The following is a 24502-nucleotide window of genomic DNA, read 5'->3' as shown; positions in this document are numbered from 1 at the left end:
AAGGGAACCGGGGAGAAGAGAGAACTAAATGCATTTCCCCCTTTCCATTCTCTCTGCAACATCTGCTTCCCTATCCAATTGCCCTTTTCTCCTGTACATCCAGAGCTCATTTCAAATCCAGTTGTCATAGATGATGCTCATTTTGCGGGAGGAAGAGGGCACATTACTAGCCCGTCGGGGGGCTAGTCGGCCTCAGATCCATGTGAGGTCCTTGGCCCTCTCAGCATGGTGGGCTACCTCTGGCCCAGAAGTGGCCCAGCTGATTAGATTGATGGCTTCCTGACGTCAGAATGCGATCCGTTAAAAGGTATTTATCTCAGGCTTGGGCCAAAGCTGCAGGAGAGATTAAAAGAGATTGAGGCCAAGATAATCCTTCTACAGCAGCATCCCAGAACACAGCTGCCAAAAGGCCTTCGACCAAATGCATTTGGCAGCCCACCGCACACCTTTTTTTCTAGAATACAGTTGCCTCAATTATTGCCCTAAGGTGTGTGTCCCCATTGTGCCCTTTCCCAGCCTAAGGTGGGGTCCGCCAAAAAACAAGAGGACAGTGGGCTTCTCCAGAATACAACCTGCCTGCCTCTAGGTACCCCTCCAGACCCATTCCCCATAAAATGGGAAAAAAATAAATGCATGTATATTTTCTCCCTGGGATCGTTTCTGTTATCCTAATGCAAAACACAAATGAATCACACCAACATTCCCTGGGTGTGCTCCCCCCCCCCCCTTTCGAGAAAGCACATAACTCTCCCTCTCTCTCCCCTCCCAACCTGCTTGCTTTGCATTAAGTCCCAATCCGATTTCCCCAACTCTCTGGTGTCTGATTTAATTTGCCTGATGCTGCTCCTGGAATTGGCCCTCCCCCAAACCCCCACCCTTCCCTCCACAGCATCCCAGCTCCCCACAGGGAGATCTATCCTGGGAGAGGATGAGACGTTGAGAGCCAGCGAGAGATACCAAGCGTGTGGACTGTCGCTGGTGCTGGAACACCAACAGCTGAAGTGAACTAGCAGTGGGAGCAGGTACCTCGTGGCCTGAAGGAGCCAAACCCCCCACCCAGGGAGCCAGGGGGTCCCAAGCAGGAGGGGTCAGCCCATAGAGAACGGTAAGAGTAGACTCCCTTCTTGTTTCGTCTCTTCTCTCTCTGTTTTCTAGCACCCAAATCCCTCACTCTTTTTGACTTGGTGGAATGCAAATTCTGGGTTTTCTAGGGTGTTGAAAGAGACCTGGTTTAAGAAGGTTGTGGGACAGGCGATTGCGCAAAAGTGATTTTGTTTCTGGGGCTAGTTTCACAAAACTACATTCCCCCAACCCATTATCTCTGTAGTTTGTGGAGCGGAGGTGTGGATATTGCCCCTTGTGAAGGCAACAGGAGTGTTATCTATCTCTATCACCGATCAACTTTCCAACTGATGAACTCATTACAAACTAAAAAGCGACTAGGCTTCACGAGTGATGGTGAACGAGCTTTGCCCTGTACTTTTTGCTGCCCTGAAGGATTTACGCATCCTGCCTGAAGTGGGACCTCAGAGTTGGCAGGTTGGCGCAAGTTCTGTTCTGCTTGCCGAAAAGGAGAGAGGGCCAGAAGTCCGGCTTCTCCCAGAAAAGGATATTCCACAGAATGCCCTGAAGGACCTCCTAATGTAATGAGCTGGCAGCCACATGCTTCAGATTCTCACCCTTGCGCCGTACTTTTAGCGTTCTCTTTGGAGAAAGAATCCACAACATTTGGTGGGAGCTGAAGGAATAGAGGAGGAGAAGAGATCAGGGTAATTTTATCCTGCCCTTTGATCTCTGCTGGCAGGAGGAGGAGGGTAAGAATGGTGGTGGATCAACTCTATCCGGTGCTGAAGCAGCTCAGGGTCAACAGGACAAGCAAGTCCTGCCTGCATAGGGATTAGATGGAGTCCCAAGACGTCTATTAATCCCACGTCCTTCCGTGCCTTTCCCTTTTCTATTTACAGCTCTTTGCCATAGCCTTCACCCGCCTTCCCTGCCTCAAGAGGAAAACTTGGGGTGCCATAGAAATTCAAGGCAGAGGAATCTGCACTGCCTGCTCCTCCCCACTGGTCCGTTTCCTTTCAATTTGTGACATTAGCTGATTTAAGTTCCAAAAACAAAAGTTCACACCACTCTGTTGTACAGGCAAGTGGCACCCACACAGCAATGTCAGGAGGTGCCCTGCATTGGTGGACCCAAGCCATACTGAGTACATCCCTCAAAGTTGTTGCTATTTCGGCCTACGGCTTGTGTAACGGTCAGCTGCCAGTCTGCAAAAACTTACAGGTCCGGCCCTATCGTTGGGCAACCTGAGGCAGCAGGTTCAGTGAGGGGTTGAAGCGGTGTGTGCTGCACGGCATGCCGCTGCAGCTCTAGGGTAGCTGGCTGTCCTTAGGTGTGGCAACAGATACTGCGATGTCTCCAGTGCCAAAGTGAAGATTCAGCTGCCGTCTCAGTTGGTTTCAGTCCACCCTCTTGGGCTTCGCCTCAGGTGGCAAAATGTCTTGGATGGCATTGGACGTAAGCACAGCCGGAGTTTCCTTTTGCTAACTGAACCACAAGCACACACATACACATAGTATTGAGGGGGGAAACTGAGTGACCCTACCCTAAACAGCTTGTCCTGATAATATCAATGAAGTGTATGGAAAGCAAAACAGAGTCACCAAATACTCTGGGGTTTTTTTAATGTAGAAAATATTTCAGTTTCTTATATTTGGAAAAATGCTGCTGATTTGGAGCAGAGGTATTGTTCACATACTTGTTTTACACCAGGTTTATTTTCCACATATCAGGTGAACATATGGCCAGCTTTCATTGGTTCTTGCCCTTAATGAGCGGTGTTTGGTCCTTAAGTAACTACGAGTGTGAGCTTTCTTCATATAGAAGTTGCAGAGTTGAAATGGACCCTGAGGATCATCCAGTCCAACCCCCTGCAATCCAGGAATGAATATGCAGCTGCCCCATGTGGGGACCGAACCTGCAACCTTGGCATTACCAGCGCCATGCTCTAACCAATAGCTGAGCTATCCAGGCTATTGGCCTTAATGTGTGGTGCTTTATCCTAGAGCAGCAGTAGCCAACGTAGTGCTCTCTAGAACTTGCTGTACTATAGCTTGAATCATCCTTGACCACCGGCTGTCTTGGCTGTGGCTGATGGGAATGGTAGTCCAAAACATCTAGAAGGCACCCAGTCAGTGAAGACGGATCTAGAGGCCTCGTTTTATGGTACAGTCCTTAGGGGAAAGCCATATTTTGTATAACATGGGCGAAGTTGTCTAGGTGCTCTAGCACTGCTGAGAAGGACCGAAAGAATATAATACAGTAGCTCCAACCAGACCTGATAACGTAGTATTAAGGTATTGCAAGGAAGATAAATGCAATCACTGGTGGCATTAGCAAAGCACCGTATACAGGACATGGGGCACTTTTTAAGAACAAAAAGGAAGAATTCAGATAGTAATAACAGGGTGTTTTTTAATGTGTGTAAGGCTGAGACAAATAGGTAGGTTCAACTAAGATATTATTATAGAACAGAAGAGCATGTAGTTATTTTCACAGCTGTCATATAACTCTTCATTATAGCTGAAGAAGTAGCAAGAGAAGAAGCATCTCCTCCATTTTTTTGTTTTTGTTTTTTTAGTGGTGGAACAAATTCCCAAAGACGGGTTTTATTTGTTTTAAATGTCATAATGTGTTGTACAGAATTATGGATGATGTATAGTGTTTTGGACCTGGAATTTGTGGAGACCTGGACTCAAATCCCTACCCAGCCGTGAAGTCCTCAGATGACTTTGGACAAGTCATTAATATTCAGCCTAACCCATCCAAACAGGGTTGTTGTGGGAATAAAACAGGATTAACATATTCATGCCCCTCTAAACTGCTTGGACAAAGAGCAGGATACGAATGTGATAAATGAACGTCTCTAAAGTTCACTTAAAAGCAGATAAACATGACCCAGATTGCATCAGAAAATAAACAAGTGTGCTCTTAACCCTCAAACTCCTTAATTAAACAAGGAAAGCTTTAGTTGATCACCTAATTAAAGCTTCCATTCTACCCTACACTGTAACAGGTAATGTAAGTCAAGCATCTAGCTATCTATTGAGAACTGTTCAGGATTTATGTATAACATGTGAGAAACACAACAAGCCTACAGAGTCACATCATTTAAAAGTTAATAATGCTTGTTGTTGTTTAGTTGTTCAGTCTTGTCCGACTCTTCATGACCCCATGGACCAGAGCATGCCAGGCACTCCTGTCTTCCACTGCCTCCCGCAGTTTGGTCAGATTCATGTTTGTAGCTTCAAGAACACTGTCTAACCATCTCATCCTCTGTCGTTCCCTTCTCCTTGTGCCCTCCATCTTTCCCAACATCAGGGTCTTTTCCAGTGAGTCTTCTCTTCTCATGAGGTGGCCAAAGTATTGGAGCCTCAGCTTCAGGATCTGTCCTTCCAGTGAGCACTCAGGGCTGATTTCCTTAAATAATGCTTAAGTCCCAACAAAATCAACAGGGCAAAATTTAAGCTCATTTCAGCTGGACGAGGTAACTGTTAGGTGGGTTTGTAGCTGGTTAACTAACCAAATCCAATGAGTGCTCACTAATAGTTCCTCATTATCTTGGGAAAAGGTGACAAGTGAGATGACTCAGGGTTCTGTCCTGGGCCCATTGTTGTTCAGCTACTTGGATGAAGGTATTGAGGGGATGCTCATCAAATTTACAGGTGACACCAAACTGGGAGGGTAGCTAATGCCGCAGAAGACAGAATCGGAGTCCAAGATGACCTTAACATACTGGAGAACTGGGCCAAAACGAACAAAATGAATTTCAGTAAGGAGAAATGTCAGATTCTGCACTTAGGCAGGAAGAACCAGATGCACAGATATAAGATGAGGGACACCTGGCTTGCTAGCAGTACATGTGAAAAGGATCTAGGGGCTTGGTGGACCAAAAACATGAGTCAACAGTGTGATGCAGCAAGGAAAAAAGGCTAATGCTGTGCTAGGCTATATCAACAGAAGTATAGTGCCCACATGAAGGGAGGTTATAGTTCTGCTTTATTTTGCCTTGGTTAGACCACACCTGGAGTACCATGTCCAGTTTTGGGTGCCACAATTTAAGGAGGATATTGTCAAACGTGGCACTGTGGGTTAAACCACAGAGCCTAGGGCTTGCCGATCAGAAGGTCGGCGGTTCGAATCCCCATGACAGGGTGAGCTCCTGTTGCTCGGTCCCAGCTCCTGCCAACCTAGCAGTTTGAAAGCACATCAAAGTGCAAGTAGATAAATAGGTACGGCTACGACGGGAAGGTAAACGGCATTTCTGTGCACTGCTCTGGTTCACCAGAAGCGGCTTAGTCATGCTGGCCACATGACCCAGAAGCTGTACGCCGGCTCCCTCGGCCAGTAAAGCAAGATGAGCGCCGCAACCCCAGAGTCAGCCATGACTGGACCTAATGGTCAGGGGTCCCTTTACCTTTACCTTTTATTGTCAAACTGGATGGAACGTGTGCAGAGGAGGGCAACCAAGATGATGAAGGATCTGGAAACCAAGCCTTATGAAGAAGAGTTGAGGGAGTCGGTTATGTTTAGCCTGGATAAGAGGAGACTGAGAGGAGATATGATAGCCAACTTCAAATATCTAAATATCCAATGGAAGGTAGAGCAACTTTCTGTTTTCCTGCTCTGGGGGGTAGGATTTAAACCAATGGCTTCAAGTTACAAGAAAGTGTGATTACAACTAAACATCAGGAAGAGCTTTCTGGCGTCAAGAGCTGTTCAGTTGTGGAACAGACTCTCTTGGAAGGCGGTGACCTTTCCTTCCTTGGAGAGTTTGGATGGCCATCTGTCGTAGATGCTTTAGTTGAGATTCCTAGATAGCAGGTGGTTGAACAAGATGACCCTTGGGAGCCAGTGTGCTGTAGTGGTTAAGAGCAGTAGTCTCGTAATCTGGTGAACCGGGTTCGCATCCCCGCTCCTCCACATGCAGCTGCTGGGTGACCTTGGACTAGTCTCACTTCTTTGAAGTTTCTCAGCCTCACTCACCTCACAGGGTGTTTGTTGTGGGGGAGGAAGGGAAAGGAGAATGTTAGCTGCTTTGAGACTCCTTCGGGTAGTGATAAAGCGGGATATCAAATCCAAACTCTTCTTCCTCTTCTCTTCTTCCAACTGTACAATTCTATGATTCTGTATCCATTACCATACATGATCACATCCAGAGCTGTAAACAAAGGAGTGTAGGCAGCCATGCTGGTCCCAGCCAGGGTGCAGGAGGAAATCCACTGAACACAGTCATAACTCAACAAAAAAAACCACAGAGCCAGTATGTTTTTTGCATTTAAGGCTCAATCATCTATTTTTAAAGGCGAGGTAGAGGGAAAATATGTTACCACTTGGAAGGACATCTTACTGAATCACCATTGTAAAACTAATATATTGTAGGTGTACTGTGGCCTACACTCTCCAGCCGTCCACCTCCATTTTGTTTATCGTTTATTTTATTTCATAAAGTTTATATACTGTTTGATTGTAGGAAAAAGCCCAAAGTGGTTTTCTTTTCTTTCTTTCTGCGAGTTTACCATTTTGTCATTTTTAGATGGATTGTATTCAGGGCTTTTTTCCCAGCTGGAACTCGATTCTGGCACCTCTCAGGTGGGCGCCGTTGCCATTATAAGAGAACAAGGGAGGCGTTCATGTTGAGTTCCAGCACCTCTTTTTCTAGAAAAACAGTGCTGATTGTCTTGCATTAGCATCACGGGTTCTGCCTTGTGTATATGAAAGCAGGACTGTCTGCATGTCCCTGGGTTTCTGCAGCCTCAAAACAAGCTTCATTTGATGCCGGATCTGCTTCAGGCCTGGCTCGATGGGCAGGGTTCCTACTGTATGTCCACTGAAATACTTCACAGAATTTGCTGCATTTCCGGGCCAACATTTGCTTTCTGCCATTTACTGTAGGGTTCAGCAGGGCTGAGGCTTCAGGGGGGGCTACGAGTTATTTTTATCCTTGTGTGTGGCTCCTTGTCCTTCTGAGGTTGGGAACAATTCCCAGCCTTCATTTAGATTGTTCCCTTTGCGAGATTGGAAGGTTCCGCTGGAGACCTGAGCCTAAGCTGCTCCATCTCTCCCTCCTGCTATATTTAGCCCTTCCTATCCCTCCTAATAAGCGAGCCTCTGCCCTAGCGTAGGATTCTTCTGCCAGCTTAGTAACCCCTCACCTTTGCAGCGGTGCAAACTTCGCCGCACGCGGTAAAGCACCAAGCCCCATCACACCTCCTTCCCCGAAATGAACACGGGGGCTTAAAAATAGCTAAAGGAGAACGAGAAGTTAGGGGACGAAGCGGGTGGTGAATGTCAAAAAGAGAAGTTGGGAAGGGAGGTACGATTTGGAAATAGGGCAAGGAGAATACGAGGAGATGGAGGAGCAACAGAGCTGTGCCTTGAATGTGGGGCTGAGGTCAGCAGCAGCTGGGAGAAGTAGCGGGGATTTGGGGCCCTCACAGGACAGGAGAGGGGCTGCAGACAGAGTTGGGAAGCTGCCACCCATTAGATGCAGAGGAATGGACACTGGCGCCATTTGCGGCCAGGCAGGGCTGGTGGGCAAAGCACTGTGCCAGGAGGGTGGCCAGAGAGCTTGGAATTGAGGCAATCTGGGGTGGTAGAGGAAGCCTTAGTTTGGAAAGAAGGGGTTTCAAAGCCCACACCCACTGGATAGCTGTGGGCAAGTACTTAACCTCTCACACTAACCTCACCAAGTTGTTGTGAGGACACACTGTACATTCCCCCATAGGGTGGCCACTCTCCCCACATTACAGCGTATTTACAGAGTCTGTTTAGAGACAGCCTCTCTTTGAAGGGCTCTCAGACCCCAGTCTGCTGTAAGGCATAAGGGGAGTCGCAGTGGCCCATTGAGTGTTAATACCTGGGCGGAAGACCGAGCAGGCAATCAGGTCACCTGGCCACAATCTTCCCTGCCATGCAGGGATGTATTGTGTTTCTGTTTAAATTCCAGCCATTATTTTTAAACGTGCGCCTATCTATACATACAAATTAGGCAATGCAAATGTTACGCAAATCTGTGTGTTCTCTTCTTTGTGGTGAAACCTTCCCCTCTTGCCTAAATGGCCCTTCTGCCTGAGTTCTAAAGAGGAATGGCGGGACAGCATTGTGAAAGAAGGAACAATGGCTCTAGTCCCACTGCCATTTTTTAATAACTCATTTGATGTTTTATCACACATGGGCTTGGAAGGGAAATGTCACAGATCTTCCAAAGCTCTTGTGTTCCATGGCCTTTTGATCTCGCTCAGAGGCCTTCGCTCGCCACACCTGGCTGGACCATTGAAGGGAGGGAGGCAGAGTTGGTCCGCCAAGGATGGTTAATCTGACGAAGGAGGCACTAGCCCCTAAAAGCTTATGCCACCATAAATCTGGTGCAGACCAATTCTATGCATGTTTGCTTTGAAGTAATTCCCCATTAAACACCATGGGGCATATTCCCAAGTAAGTGTGTGCTTGCAGCTGTAAGCCTTAATCTTTCAGGTGCCACCTGTCTCTGCTGTTTTTGCTTTAACCCTAACATCATTCCTAGAACTAGCAAAATAAATAGAAATGGAAAAGTATCCTGTTATCGTACTTGGAGGGTTGAGGTTGAGAAGAGGGAGGGTCCACAGTGAAATATGGACCAGGTGCTTTCCAGCTCATAACTTCCACTTTTAGTCACTGTGTTACACTGCAAAAACCTCAAAGCCCTCCTTTCTCCTCTTCTTCTTCCTCCTCCTCCAGTATAATGTTGTACTGCTTTCACCTTCCATTAACTCCAGGGGTGCAGGGAGACAGGACATGTGTGTCTGATGCTTTTGCTATACTCTGGCACTGCAACATAGCCTCCAACGTTTCTCTGATGAAAATAGGGACGTCCCATTCCATAATGATAATGTTACTCTTTATACCCCCACACATCTTACTGGGTTGCCCCAGCCATTCTGGGCAGCTTCCAACATATATAAAAACATAATAAAACATTAAACTTTTTTTTAAAAAAAATACCTTCCCTATACGGGATTGCCTTTAGACGCCTCAGGGGTCAGATAAGCCCATACATTCCAACATGTCTCCAATGAAAATAGGAACGTCCTAAGGAAAAGCAGGACATTCTGGGATCAAATCAGAAACAGGGACATCCCTGGAAAATAGGGACACTTGGAGGGTCTGGAACTGTGAATTGCCAAATTCAAGAAAAGACAGGCTTTAGAGATGTAGAGGCAGGTGGATGCTTCTCCTTGGAGCAGAGCAGAGAGTTTAGGCCAAATTGGGCCAGGATTCAGTTCTGGCCTTAGACAAGACAAAGAAAAAGAGAGGGAACAGAAAGGTCAGAGGCCAATTCCAGCTTTTGCCAACCTGGTACCCTCATTATTAAGACCAGTTCTTTTTTATAGAAAAAAAGGTGTCGGTACTCGCCATGAAGTTGTCACAGTAAGTGCCACACTTTTAACATGTGAGGAAGGGGGGAAGGTGCTGGTATTGCGTACCCTTGCATCCTGGTTAAGACTACAACTTCCCTCAGTCCCCATCTAGCACAGCTGTGCTGGATGAAGCTGATGAGAGTTGTTGTGTGGAGGGCTCAAGTTGGAAAAGGCTGTCATATTCAAACGACTGTTTTGCAGAGGATAACATGACAGCTGCACGTCTACCTTTGCTTGTATGCCTATTGCCCACTCTAATAAACCACACATTCGCCTCCAAGAATAATAAGACCAAGAGCTGTGTCGTTAAAAGAACACTATAAACACTATAAATATTATTGAGTCTCTTGGCGCAGGAACCAGGCCCTGTGACCGGTAGGGCTTCGCAGGACTGCGGCTTTCCTAAGTTTGTTCTAGAGAGGCAAGGCGCGGCCGCACAGGTGAGGCCAATTGGTAACTCACAGCACCTGGTGGCAAGAGCCGAGAAGGGATATAAGGTCAGCATTTCCCTTTGGCTCTTTGCCACAGCAACACGTTCCCTGCCTTGCTGCATTTGACTCCTTGCTTCTTGATCCTTGGACCCTTGACTTCGTGACTCCTTGCTTCCTGATCCTCGGACACTTGGCTTCTTGACTCCCGGCTCTCTGACCCTCAGACTCTTGGCTTCCGGACTCCTGGCTTCCGGACTCTCATTCCTGCTCCCAGCCCACCATCTTGTCCCCGGTCCTTACATCCTCAGCCGGGACTTAGGCCATCCGTAAACTGGACCATGACAACAACTCAGACAAGATTCAGATTAAAGCACATGGTTAATATTACTGCAGAAGGGACTCAAGGAAGATTCTGCCAATGCATTGAACAGATGCCCCAAGCCAGGACCAATTTTAAACTCCCGAAACATCAAACGTGGAAACAACAGAGATGCACACGTAGATCTACTGGTCTTTCCACCGCTGCTATAGTTACAGGAAGGTTAAGGCAAGTGAAATATTATAAATGGGAAAACTCACAGAAAAGTCATAAATAAGAGGATGGAGTACTGCATGAAGAGAGAGGGAGGAAAATTTGTCCTAGAAGACGATCACCCATCAAAATTTCTATACCAGTCTTCAGTTGAAATTCCCAGGGTGTTTTACATAAAATAATTTTGAAAAATTAAAAGTACAGTTCGTACAGGAAGTAAGAGCTTAAAAGCCAGATAAAAACAATAAGCAAAACTAAAGTTAACTCCAAAAGGCCTTTCCTTGATTCTTGAAAGTACGATGAAGTAGGCACCAAAACCTCTCTGAGGAAAGCATTCCTTAACTGAGGTGCCACCACTTAAAAGGCCCTGTCCATGGTAGCCACTTTCCTTACATCAGATGGCAGCCCTTTGCAAAAGGGAGGCACCTTTGAAGACAGACAGCTATTCAAGTATCCTGGCATCACAAAGTTCGACTCTCTTCTTGGGACAGGAAGTGAGCAGATTACACCATACCCACTGAACTGTGGGAAACGGTGAACCACAGTGAAGATGTGAAGGACCTGTCCAGAGCTTCAGACAATGCTAGTTTGGGACTTGAGATTCTGGCTGTGTTCAGCTTGTTTGTTCAATGGCCTTGATTTGCTCAGCTTGACTAGTAACTTGAGGACCATGTGAGATTTTGACCCTTACAGAAACCACAAAAAGGATCCAATGTGGTTGTAGCAGCTGTGGGCCAGAAATTATTTATTTTTTTAAAATCCTGTGGTACCTCATGAAAAATAGCAGCCATCATTTCAATTTGCATTGTCAAGGCTCTCTGCAACAAGAAAAACAGGAGAGAAAACTGCCTAGTTTTTAAACTGGGGGAGCTTGTCTTTTTATGACATCTCATATGGGAAACATTCCAGATCTTCTTCCAACCCAGAAAGGCTGGTTTTGTTTGATGATCGAGAAAGAAAGCACATGAAGGAGAAGCGTGGAAGGTGAACAGAACTGAGAGACGTCCAGAGTCCAAACAAAAGGGGTCTAGAAGAAGTTAAGAGGGAGTTTGGCTCTTGTACAACAGCTACCGTATTTTTCGCTCTATAAGACGCACCAGACCACAAGACGCACCTAGTTTTTGGAGGAGGAAAACAAGAAAAAAATATTCTGAATCTCAGAAGCCAGAACAGCAAGAGGGATCTCTGTGCAGTGAAAGCAGCAATCCCTCTTGCTGTTCTGGCTTCTGGGATAGCTGCGCAGCCTGCATTCGCTCCATAAGACGCACACACATTTCCCCTTACTTTTTAGGAGGAAAAAAGTGAGTCTTATGGAGCAAAAAATACGGTACTTCTCTGGCACATACTCACTTCTGCTGGCGCAAATTCCCTTGTCACTCCTAAAAAGTTTTATTTTCAATGTCCCTTCAATGCAGATTAGTTAATATGCTTCAACAAGCCTTTTATACCTGCAGTACAGACGGGGCCATCAATCATATTTACTCAAAGCATATTTTAAGTATAGAAATTTCTGGTCTGTGCTCTTCAATTCCAAGCCCAAAACCAAGAGATGGTTTATTCCAGACTGATAACTCCAGAATAATATGCAAAGTTTAGGGGTGAAGTGGGGTTGGTGACAGTCAAGGAAGTGTAAACAACTCCCTTGTGAGTCCATTGTATCCCTTTGATGCAAGAAGCAGGAAAAATCCATCTGCCTGACATGGAAAAAACTTGAGGAAAGAGAGTGGATAGGTGGGTGGTGAGGTTACCTGCAGAACGTGAAGCCTGAGAAATTTCTGGTGCTGTCTGAAGACCAAGAGCAAAGCCTACACGCCATACATTTAAAGCACATTTCCCCCAAAGAATCCTGGGAGTGGTGGTTGAAGGGTGCTGGGAACTGTAGCTCTGTGAGCAGTAAACTAGTTTCCCAAATTCTTTGGAGGAAAGCCATGTGCTTTAAGAGTGTGGCTATAGCATTGCTCTGATTGCCAAGTTACAACCTATTAAAAACAAGTTAATTAATGACACTGCAAGCAATAGCCTCCAGAAGATCAAAAGAGACTACGAGGCTCTGGGCAGGAAATTGAAGCAATTAAATGCACAAATCGTCATCTCATCTGTCCTCCCAGTTGAACGACGTGGCCCAGGGAGAGAGGGGAAAATAGTGGAAGTAAACAGGTGGCTTCGCAAATGGTGTAAACAGGAACGGTTTGGATTCTTAGATCACGGACTGCAGTTTCTTGAAGATGGACTTCTGGCAAGCGATGGGCTGCACCTCACAACGGTTGGGAGGAATGTTTTTGCCAAAAAACTCAGAAACCTCATCAGGAGGGCTTTAAACTGACTAATGTGGGGGAGGGAGACAGTGCTCCTGAAGGTAGGAGTCTATCAATTGATGAAGATGATCATCCAAATGTCATAGACCAAATGGAGCAAACAGCAAGCAGACCTAGTGGTGGGAGGAAAAAATCCTTAAATAAGAGACACGGGGGAATGACTAATGGACTTCAATGTCTGTACACTAATGCACAAAGCATGGGAAATAAACAAGATGAGCTTGAGCTCTTGGTACAGCAAACTAAATATGACATAATAGGCATCACTGAAACCTGGTGGGATAAGTCCCACGACTGGAATGTAAAAATGGAGGGATACAATCTATTTCAGAGAAACAGACCAGACAAGAAAGGAGGAGGAGTGGCGTTATATGTCAGGGATGTGTATACCTGTGAAGAGATCCAAGATTTAGAACCTCAAAGCCAAAGTGAGAGCATTTGGGTCAAAATTAAGGGAGAGAAGAATAACAGTGACCTCATTGTGGGAGTTTACTATAGATCCCCAAGCCAAACGGAGGACATAGATGATGCCTTCCTGGAACAGATGGCCAAGCATGCAAAAGGAAGGGAGATAGTGGTAATGGGGGACTTCAATTACCCAGATATTTGTTGGATGTCAAACTCAGCCAAGAGCATAAGGTCAAACAGATTCCTCACTGGCCTTGCAGACAACTTCATTGTCCAGAAAGTGGGAGAAGCAACAAGAGGAACAGCCATTTTAGATCTGGTCCTAACCAATGTCGATGACCTGGTTAATGGGGTAGAAGTGGAAGGATCATTAGGCGCAAGTGATCATGCTCTTCTGAAGTTTACTATACAACGGAAAGGAGCAGCCAAGCATACTAGGACTCAATTTCTTGACTTTAAGAAAGCCGACTTCATAAAACTTAGGGAAGTGCTGGGTGAGATCCCATGGACAGTAATACTAAAAGGAAAGGGAGTTCATGATGGCTGGGAGTTTGTTAAGAGGGAGATAGTAAAAGCACAACTTCAGGCAATACCAATGAGACGGAAACATGGAAGGTGCCTAAGGAAGCCAGCGTGGCTATCTAAAGAACTTTTAACTGAGTTAAGATTAAAAAAGGATGTGTACAAAAAATGGAAAAGGGGGGAAACCACCAAAGAGGAATTCAAACAAATAGCCAGCACGTGTAGACACAAAGTCAGAAAAGCTAAAGCACAAAATGAACTCAGGCTTGCTACAGAGGTTAAAAGCAACAAAAAAGGCTTTTATGGGTATGTTCGTAGCAAAAGGAAGAACAAAGAAACAGTGGGGTCACTCAGAGGAGAAGATGGTGAAAGGCAAACAGGGGACACAGAAAGGGCTGAACTCCTCAATGCCTTCTTTGCCTCAGTCTTCTCCGATAAAGAAAACAATGCCCGACCTGAAGAATTTGGAGCAAATGATTCAGCAGAGAAAACACAGCCCAGAATAACTAAGGAGATAGTACAAGAATACTTGTCTAGTTTAGATGTATTCAAGTCTCCAGGGCCAGATGAACTGCATCCAAGAGTATTAAAAGAACTGGCAGATGTGATCTCAGAACCACTGGCAATCATCTTTGAGAATTCCTGGAGAACAGGCGAAGTCCCAGCAGACTGGAGGAGGGCAAATGTTGTCCCTATTTTCAAAAAGGGGAAAAGAGAGGACCCAAATAATTACCGCCCAGTCAGTCTGACATCAATACCAGGGAAGATTCTGGAGCAGATCATTAAGCGAAAAGTCTGTGAGCACCTAGAAAGAAATGCTGTGATCACCAATAGTCAGCATGGATTTCTGAAAAATAAGTCATGTCAGACGAACCTGATCTCATTTTTTGACAGAATTACAAGCCTGGTAGATGAAGGGAATGCAGTGGATGTAGTCTACCTTGATTTCAGCAAGGCATTTGACAAGGTGCCCCATGATATTCTTGTAAAGAAGCTGGTAAAATGCGGTCTTGACTCTGCTACCACTCAATGGATTTGTAACTGGCTGACTGACCGGACCCAAAGGGTGCTCATCAATGGTTCCTCTTCATCCTGGAGAAGAGTGACTAGTGGGGTGCCACAGGGTTCTGTCTTGGGCCCGGTCTTATTCAACATCTTTATCAACGACTTGGATGATGGACTCAAGGGCATCCTGATCAAATTTGCAGATGACACCAAACTGGGAGGGGTGGCTAACACCCCAGAGGACAGGATCACACTTCAAAACGACCTTGACAGATTAGAGAACTGGGCCAAAACAAACAAGATGAATTTTAACAGGGAGAAATGTAAAGTACTGCACTTGGGCAAAAAAAATGAGAGGCACAAATACAAGATGGGTGACACCTGGCTTGAGAGCAGTACATGTGAAAAGGATCTAGGAGTCTTGGTTGACCACAAACTTGACATGAGCCAACAGTGTGACGCAGCAGCTAAAAAAGCCAATGCAATTCTGGGCTGCATCAATAGGAGTATAGCATCTAGATCAAGGGAAGTTATAGTGCCACTGTATTCTGCTCTGGTCAGACCTCACCTGGAGTACTGTGTCCAGTTCTGGGCACCACAGTTCAAGAAGGACACTGACAAACTGGAACGTGTCCAGAGGAGGGCAACCAAAATGGTCAAAGGCCTGGAAACGATGCCTTATGAGGAACGGCTAAGGGAGCTGGGCATGTTTAGCCTGGAGAAGAGGAGGTTAAGGGGTGATATGATAGCCATGTTCAAATATATAAAAGGATGTCACATAGAGGAGGGAGAAAGGTTGTTTTCTGCTGCTCCAGAGAAGCGGACACGGAGCAATGGATCCAAACTACAAGAAAGAAGATTCCACCTAAACATTAGGAAGAACTTCCTGACAGTAAGAGCTGTTCGACAGTGGAATTTGCTGCCAAGGAGTGTGGTGGAGTCTCCTTCTTTGGAGGTCTTTAAGCAGAGGCTTGACAACCATATGTCAGGAGTGCTCTGATGGTGTTTCCTGCTTGGCAGGGGGTTGGACTCGATGGCCCTTGTGGTCTCTTCCAACTCTATGATTCTATGATTCTATGATTCTAAGTTGTTGCTGTTGTTGTTGTTTAGTCATTTAGTCGTGTCCAACTCTTTGTGACCCCCTGGACCAGAGCAGGCCAGGCACTCCTGTCTTCCACTGCCTCCTGCAGTTTGGTCAAACTCATGCTGGTAGCTTTGAGAACACTGTCCCACCATCTCGTCCTCTGTCGTCCCCTTCTCCTTGTGCCCTCCATATTTCCCAACATCAGGGTCTTTTCCAGGGAGTCTTCTCTTCTCATGAGGTGGCCAAAGTATTGGAGCCTCAGCTTCAGGATCTGTCCTTCCAGTGAGCACTCAGGGCTGATTTCCCTAAGAATGGATGTGTTTGATCTTCTTGCAGTCCTTGGGACTCTCAAGAGTCTCCTCCAGCACCAGAATTCAAAAGCATCAATTCTTCGGCGATCGGCCTTCTTGATGGTCCAGCTCTCACTTCCATACACCACTACTGGGAAAACCATAGCTTTAACTATACGGATCTTTGTTGGCAATAGAAAAACAATAAAAATAGTAGAATCACCCAATGGGAGGCCACATTGGATGTGGACAGCAGTACCTGAGGGTGTTTAATTCTTCCCTTTGGCACCATTTAATTCCTCCATCCTGTATCTGCTGAAGAAAAAAGTCAGGCACAATATGGATACCTCTGTCTTGCCTTCACCCCACAGTGGGGTTATTAGCATATTTGGGAGAGGACTTCAATCAAGTAAACAACATGGACAGGACAAGTTAAAACATCCCTCCCCTGCCTTGATCTAGTATGGACACCCTGCAGGTGCTTTTTTTTTTTTTACGGTTATTATTTTAATGGCAAGAGATCCAATCATGGTTCTGCCATGCAACATGCAGGTTTATTCTGGCTTGATCATTTTGGGCCAATCAACATGCAATCTGTGACTAGGATCTCCTATGGGGTTTTTAAAATTGAAAGGTGCTTGGGGGTTAGGTGGGGAATCAGGCCCAAGGCCATGGGGGTATTAACCCTTTTCACAAAGTGTTTCTTAAAAATGAAATCTCGCCATCACCCAGCCTCAGAATGCGTGGTGACCAGGCCTTTGGCTAAAGAACTGTCATATTTCTCTAATGCAGGCATAGGCAAACTCGGCCCTCCAGATGTTTTGGGACTACAACTCCCATCATCACTAGCTAACAGGACCAGTGGTCAGGGATGATGGGAGTTGTAGTCCCAAAACATCTGGAGGGCCGAGTTTGCCTATGCCTGCTCTAATGGCTGTGCGGGTGGTTTCCTGATCTGCAGAGGTGATGTTTGAGACAAGGGCTCTGCAAGGGGTTGTATGTGATGAACGGCAGTTTGCCATTTCAACAAAGATGGGGATAGAGAAAAATTGGGGCATCTCTGTGAAGCAGGGATCTGCTGCCTATTTGGCACGGCTGCATTTGTATATTCACAAATAAAGTCAACATTGCGACAACACTCTGAAAGCTCCAGTGCCATCTCCCATCCAAAGAAAGTGAAGCCACTGTAGGTAGCTCTGCCCTTGAAACCTCTCCCTGTTTGCTTGGGGAACACAGATGGCTCTAGCAGTTCTCCAAAGCAGGGAAGAAGGAAACAAATGCTTGGGGACATTTCTGAACTGGCAAAGGTCTGGGCACGGTTTCCTCCCTGAACCAGCCGCTCCCTGAAACACTCAAATAATATATTCCTACCACCAAACAGTCTTACCTGGGATCATCAGGTGAGATGCAAAACATGCAGAGAACATCCTGAAACCTGAAACTCTCACCGTGGCCCATCACAGAACAGGTGTGAGTGGAGTCTGAGGATGGAGGGATGCTGGTGGAGAGAGAGGAGTCAGTGGCAACAAAGGGTGATGAATGAAGAAGAAGAAGAAGAAGAGTTTGGATTTGATATCCCGCTTTATCACTGCCCTAAGGAGTCTCAAAGCGGCTCACATTCTCCTTTCCCTTCCTCCCCCACAACAAACACTCTGTGAGGTGAGTGGGGCTGAGAGACTTCAGAGAAGTGTGACTGGCCCAAGGTCACCCAGCAACTGCATGTGGAGGAGCGGAGATGCGAACCCGGTTCACCAGATTACGAGTCCACCACTCTTAACCACTACACCACACTGGCTCTCCTCTAAACCCTTGTTGCCATACGTTCAGACCATTTTCACATGACAGTCTCCTGGCCTCTTTGGATCTTTGCCATCCAGTTATCCCATGTTAACATTCCAACCAGCTTCATTAATGTGTAACCCCCAAATTTTGGGTCCCCTACAAACTGACACCAAAGTTTTGGCACTGGGTTTGGAGTGAACCGGAAAACGTTGGGGTTTTTTTGGGGGGACCCATGGCCCCCAGTTTGAGTATTAATAACTCAGTTTGGGAGGGCAGCACAAAATGCGGGGTTCGTGGCACAACAGGAGCACAAATCTTTGGCATCAATTTGGAGGGGATCCAGTGGCGTAGCGTGGGGGGTGCAGGGGGGGCCAGCCGCACTGGGCGCAACATGGGGGGGGGCGCGCTCGCACTCGCAGCTCTCTGCCCCTACCTGGCTCACTCACGCTCTCTCACTGCAGTGCTGGCTGTGCGAATCCGATCCGAGCCCCCGGGTCGCCGCCCACTGTGGAGGGGAGGGTGCCAGGCGTGCGGTGCGGTGCGGAGAGAGCGAGGGACTATCTGGGGGAGGGACAGTGCAGCGGGGGGGGGGGGGGGCGCAAATTACTTGCCTTGCCCCGGGTGCTGACAACCCACGCTATGCCACTGAGGGGACTGGACAATGTGGGATTGGGGAAGGTGTTAACTTGGAAGCCTGATTTCCTGTATGAATTACTCAGCTTCGGGGGTGGCACAAAACAAGGGGTTCAAGGTACAAAACAGGACAAAATCATTGCAAAAAAATTGGCACTGGTTTGGAATTAATTGGACAATGGTTTGCGGGGGGATACTTACGGCCTCTGGTTTGAGTATCAATCACTCAGCACAATATGTGGAATTTGCAACACAAAATGAACACAAAACTTTGGCATCAGTTTGAAAAGTTACACGTTAAGCTGTTCCAGCCCCTTACCTCACTCCCATAGTTGCCGTTGTTTTAAATCCTGTGCATACAGCTTCAGCCTCCAATAGATTTATCCCATTGGATTCATTCATTTAACAACATTCAAAATGACCAGAAAAGACATACTTAATTAATCGGACAGCCCTATTTTTAAATGCCAATGATTTTTACTAGAAATTCTTACAATAACTGCAGGTGGCCAGTGCCATCTTGGAAGAGGGCTTCCCTCTTTCACTGAGGGGGAAATCCATTAAATAATGTCTGTTAAAGACCATGACCAGAATTGGCTGAAAGGGGTGGAAGGGAATTAGATGCATCACTAATACCAAAAAGGAGGTTAGTGGGATGGGTGAGGAGAGGAGCTTATTGAAATGAAGGCAGCCCTGTATTTAATGTTTTTAATGTCTGGTGTTTTTTCATGTTTTTACTATTCTGCTGGGAGCTGCCAGGGTGGCTGGGAAACCCAGCCAGATGGGTGGGGTATAATTGTTGCTGTTGTTGTTGTTGTTGACAGGATAATTTTTCCATTCTGTCTGGAGTGCCCCAGCCTTCTGGGCTTGGCTAATTTAAAGGAAAAAGAAAATGGGTTTTTCATACAGAAATCAGCCACACTTGACACTGAACTCCAAGGCCGCACACTCGCAAACCGTTTCCAAGCATTCCTCTCCAGCGCAATTCATTTCTGCAACACATGCAAGGGGCACATGCACAGTGGAGAATAGGAAGTGGAAGGGAAAGGGTCATGGGCCTTGCCTCACCCATGAGGCAAGGTGATGCATCTGCCTCAGGCTGCAGAGTACACTGGGGCAGCAGATCCCAATGTAGATCTTTCTTCCCCTCCTTGTTCCTGACGTAGATCTTCATTCATTCCTTCTTCCCTGGTGAAGAGGGAAGGGTGCCATCTGGTGCTCTGTCTCAGGGCCAAAGCATCTCAGGCCAGCCCTGCATGGACTCGGCGCTAGGGTTGGTCCTAGAACAATAGGATTCAGAATGCAGCAGTCTGATTGGTCCTAGAACAATGCAGCAGTATGATTGGTCCGCAGGAGCCACCCAATCCAGCTCCAGGTGGAAGTGAATCCACAACCTGATTGGCCTACAGGAGAATCCCGGAATTAGCCAATCACGTACAGCCCATTGTGTAAATAATGTATATAAAGCAGATACTTTGGGGGAACTTCCATTCCTCCTCACCGCTATGAGCTGAATAAAGAGCATGAAATCCACTCTCGACTCCGAGTATATTTCACACCAGAAGTTTGATCTGCAAAAATCAGCAGGTGAAGGGGTTTTTTTTTGGGGGGGGGGGTTGTGGCATGGACATTATTGCCTCCCGCTGCTGTTGTTCAAGACATAGAAGCACCAGGCAGTAGTAAGCGGTCAAACCTACCCAACAATGGACCACAGCAGGGGAAATTCTGGTAGTGGGGAAAGCAGAAGTGGATGACATCTCCACCCCATGCTTTTAAAGCACATTGAGCACAAATTTAAAGCACATGACGTCTCCCAAAGGCTTCTGGGAACTACAGTTTCCCCTTCACAGAGCTCCCAATTCCTAGCACCCTCTACAAACTACTGCTCCCAGGATTCTTGGGGGGAAGTCATGTGCTTTTAATGTATAGTGTGGATCAGCTCAAAGCATAGCTGTCAAGCGTCTCTTATTTGGCGGGACAGTCCCTTATCCCAGCGCCATGTCCCGCTGCTGTCCCTTATTGATGATGTCCCTTAAATAAGCTACTGAAGGTAATGGGGCGCTTTCTATGTCCAGCTGTCCTTTGTCAACAACAAATTGTTGCTGTTTTTTTGTGTTGAATATATGCTATATGGTAATTTATAGTACCTAATAGGTATCTAAAGCCATTTGCACGCAACAAAATATGTATTTTATCAAAGGAATTGTTGATCCCTTATTTTGGCTGCTGATCCCTTATTTTCGAGGCTGCTGGTCCCTTATTTTCAAATCTGTAAGTTGACAGCTATGGCTCAAAGGCTGAAGAGACTGGGCGAAGTTGTGGAGACGTGGCATGACACAGGACTTGTGGTTTTTGGAGACCACAGGAGGGGCCACACATTTCGTAGCCTGTTTGGAATCTCAGTGGGTGGACAATTCAATATTTTATTAAAGTGGATTTATTTAACTGTGCTTTTTATTTTTAGGGGCTATAACTTTTACAAATGGCAAACAGAACAATATAGGCTGTAAAAACACATGGTTGAATAACACATTTATTTTATATGTACACACACACTCACACCTCACCCTTGCTCATGGATTTTTCCTAGTGAGCTTTCCCCATCAATCTGTGGCAACAGAGCGATGTGGTAAAAGTCACTGCTTTGCTTTTGGGCTGGCCCAAAATTTGCAGAACATTTTGCTTTGTAGGTGAAATTGCAGAGTAACACACTCTGGCAAACGGCATTCAAGCAACTCTTGAGATCTGGATGAACAGGAGGTGCTGGAGGAGACATGAATGCGTTGGGATGTGGCCACATCAACCTCTCTTTTCATTTCCGCAGGACCCAGGTGACCCCGAGTGGGAGGCCCAAAGCTAGCCTGTCAAGATGGGTGAAATAGAGCAGATGAAGCAAGAAGCTGAGCAGCTGAAGAAGCAGATTGAGGTAATGTGGGGCAGGGGGCGCGTAAGCCAGGATGAGAACCTAGCCCCCTCCAGACATTCTTGGCCTCCATGGTCAATGGTCAGGGATGGTAGGAATCGTAGTCCAAAAAACATCCAAAGCAGTGTTTCCCAAACTTGGGTCTCCATCTATTTTTTGGACTACAACTCCCATCATCCCTAGCGAGTAAGAAGACCAGTGGTCAGGGATGATGGGAATTGTAGTCCGAAAACAGCTGGCATCCAGAGGTTGGGAAACACTGATCCAGAAGGCCAGAGGTTCTCCATCTATGGTGTGAGGGCCAAGCTATGGATCAGGAAGACCCTAGTCCCAATCTTCCTTGCCATTTACAATAAGAAAGAAGAAATAAATCAGATGAGAGAATCTTTCATATAAACGCCACCCCACCCCCCACCCCATTTTTCAATTGACTTGCCTAAGATCCAGGACAAAGCGCCACCTTCCGGAAATTCCCCCATAACATCAATTCTGCCTTTGAAATCCCAGTAATGTCTGGGGAAATCCAAACACATTGCAGCCCTGTTGTAGACACAGACCTTCTTTGGATAAATGCAGTGATATTTGCTATGAATTTATGCATAACATATTAGGTTATTGATGTGTATTAGGATAATAAGAATAAACACGTCTGTATATTAAATGTATGGTCATGTAACAGTATTTTTTTAATATTCTTTTACTCTCCCTTTTTTCTCCTATTTTTTCTCAATCTTTTTATAAATGAAATTCTTCTTCTTCTTCTATTATTATTATTATTATTATTATCCAAGGCCAGGTAATCTGAGACACCCAGCTTCCACAAAGATACAGAAGATCTCCAGGCCTACTGCCTCTTTTCGCCTGCAATTTCACTCCATCTCTCCTTTGTTGCAGGATGCCCGAAAAGCTTGTGCGGACACTACGCTTACACAGGTAGGAAGGGCTGATACTAAATCACTGTGTCTGGGCAGAATTTGTCTAAGGGGAAGAATCCATCAGGGCTCAGAAGAGAGGAGTGGAGTTTCCCGTAATCACCTGTGGCCAGGGCCGGCCCATCCATTAGGGTAAAGAAGAGAGGAAGAAGTCGCCTCAGGCAGCAGATGATGGGGGGGAATATATGGAGTAGCAGTGACTAGGCATTGGAGTATAGAGTCACACAGCCTGTACTGTACAACCAAAGGTGGCCTACAGTGGTGTAGCGTGGGTTGTCAGCACCCGGGGCAAGGCAAGTAATTTGCGCCCCCTAGAGTGAGTGAGCCAGGTAGGGGCAGAGAGCTGCGAGTGCGAGCGCCCCCCCAATGTTGCACCCGGTGTGGCCGGCCCCCCCTGCACTCCCCACGCTACGCCACTGGTGGCCTACATCCTCAGGTGCAGTGAGGTGTGCTGGTCCCGGGGGCTAACCGAGAGGTGATGTCCGAGTCCAGTTCGAGATCAATGGTGCACAATGAAGGCAGTCCATAGAAGTTGAAGCTGGGTGCAGGGCAGGGTGTCGGGTGAGGTCAGGAGCTCCGGCAGGGAAGCAGGTCAGGGATCAGGCTGGAACTGACAACCAACAATGTTGCTCCTGCAACTTGGGACTGGGGCTGGCTGGCTTTTATCTCCCCCGAGGCATAGGGCAGCCCCGATCCACAGGTGACTCGCCTCTCCTGGCCTGGAGGCGAGTACTCCTCCTGCAGGAACTTAGTTCCCTCCGCCTCTCTGCCCTGAGCCTCTGCAGCTCAGGAGAGGCTGGAGGGTTACCGGACCCAGAGGCAACCTCCTCTTACCCTGACGGGGCTGAGAGTGGGGCACCTGCAGGCAGTGGGTCCTCCATCCCCTCAGGAGCCAAAGCAGACTCAGCTGATGCCTGCACCTGAGGACCCAGCACAGGTGAGGACCTTTCAGGCTCATGCCCCAGCCCTGGCTCAGCTAGTTCTGGAGGCGGGGACTCCTGTGCAGGCTGTGATCCCTCACGTTCAGCATTCGAATCCGATTCCCAGGCCATCACATGAGGGATGCTGATTAACTTTCAGTTACTCAGCGGCAAGAAGAGGAAAAAGAAATAAAGATTGTTCACACAAAGAGTTCCTTCCTCTGTTTAATCTTTATTGTCAACCAGAAATCAAGCTTTTCACTCTGCCTTAGCCAGCTTCCCCTCTCTTCTTTGAGACTCTTACAAGCTTCCCGATCATAAATTTTCACCAGCAGAGAAATATCTAAGTTACAATTTTTCTGGTGCCAAAAATGTTTTAAGAAAGAGAGGGTGCAGATCTTCTGACCACGAATGGTTCTTTGAGTGAGATGTCAGTTCCTCGACTCGCCAGCTCATTTTAGCCCCCATCTGAGCCCTTGGGCGCAGACGGCAGAAAACGGCTTTGATCAGAGCATTTGAGGTTATTCCCTCGATCACTCTTTATCTCAGAGTGCCTGGTTGTCAGACATTCAGTCTGATTACCATCAATCACCAGGTAATTATCTTCTGTCATCAGAGAGCCGAGACTGTCAACCCACCATTCCTTCCTCTAGAAGTCCCCTGATTAAGGTAGTTTGTGTACATGGAAGGAGAAACAAACTAATACCATGCAGCCATGACAGTGTGTGTTCATACCCGCATTGTCCCTCCTTCCGCCATACACCTTTGATGGCAGGGGCTGAAACTTCCTCCTTTCTCTGCAGCTTGTGTCCGGGCTGGAAGTGGTTGGGCGCATTCAGATGCGTACACGGAGGACTCTGCGTGGACACCTGGCTAAGATCTATGCTTGTCACTGGTCCACAGATTCCAAGTAAGTGATGGATAAGGATTGCGCCTGCTTCCCCTTGTTGCGCCCAGTGCCAGAAGCTCCTTCCCTCAGGCTCAAGGTATTTTGGCACCTGAGGCAAACCACAAAATGGTGCCCAGGAAGATCTACGCTGGGAACGGGTGGGAGAATCAAATCAACCTTACAATGGTTGAAGTGGGAATCAAGGGCCGTCATGTAAATTGTTGGTGTTGTATAATCATTGTGATGCTATTATGTGAGTCTAAGCTATAAGAGTGCCCTGTAGGCAGAGAAAGACAAGCCCACCCTTCCACTACCCCTTAATTACTCAAGTGTAGTAATTACGTTGACATCAAAACACCAGTCCATATCTCTCCC

At 46.8% G+C, this 24502-nt stretch overlaps 1 protein-coding gene across 1 annotated transcript in view; it reads left to right on the top strand.

Moving 5' to 3' along the window:
- Positions 1–932: 932 nt before the first annotated feature.
- GNB3 (G protein subunit beta 3) overlaps positions 933–24502 on the top strand; it is a 32473-nt gene continuing 8903 nt past the window's right edge. Inside the window, exons 1-4 of the mRNA XM_083420523.1 lie at positions 933–1105; positions 21288–21389; positions 22281–22319; positions 24042–24148. Coding sequence (XP_083276649.1) covers positions 21333–21389; positions 22281–22319; positions 24042–24148 — 203 coding nt within the window. The 5' untranslated portion in view covers positions 933–1105; positions 21288–21332. The remainder of the gene's footprint in view (positions 1106–21287; positions 21390–22280; positions 22320–24041; positions 24149–24502) is intronic.

Source organism: Podarcis tiliguerta (genome assembly GCF_965153285.1).
Source record: "Podarcis tiliguerta genome assembly, chromosome: 17".
Lineage (NCBI taxonomy): Eukaryota > Metazoa > Chordata > Lepidosauria > Squamata > Lacertidae > Podarcis > Podarcis tiliguerta.
The sequence above is the reverse complement of the archived record's forward strand: the minus strand, read 5'-3'. Positions and strand labels throughout refer to the sequence as shown.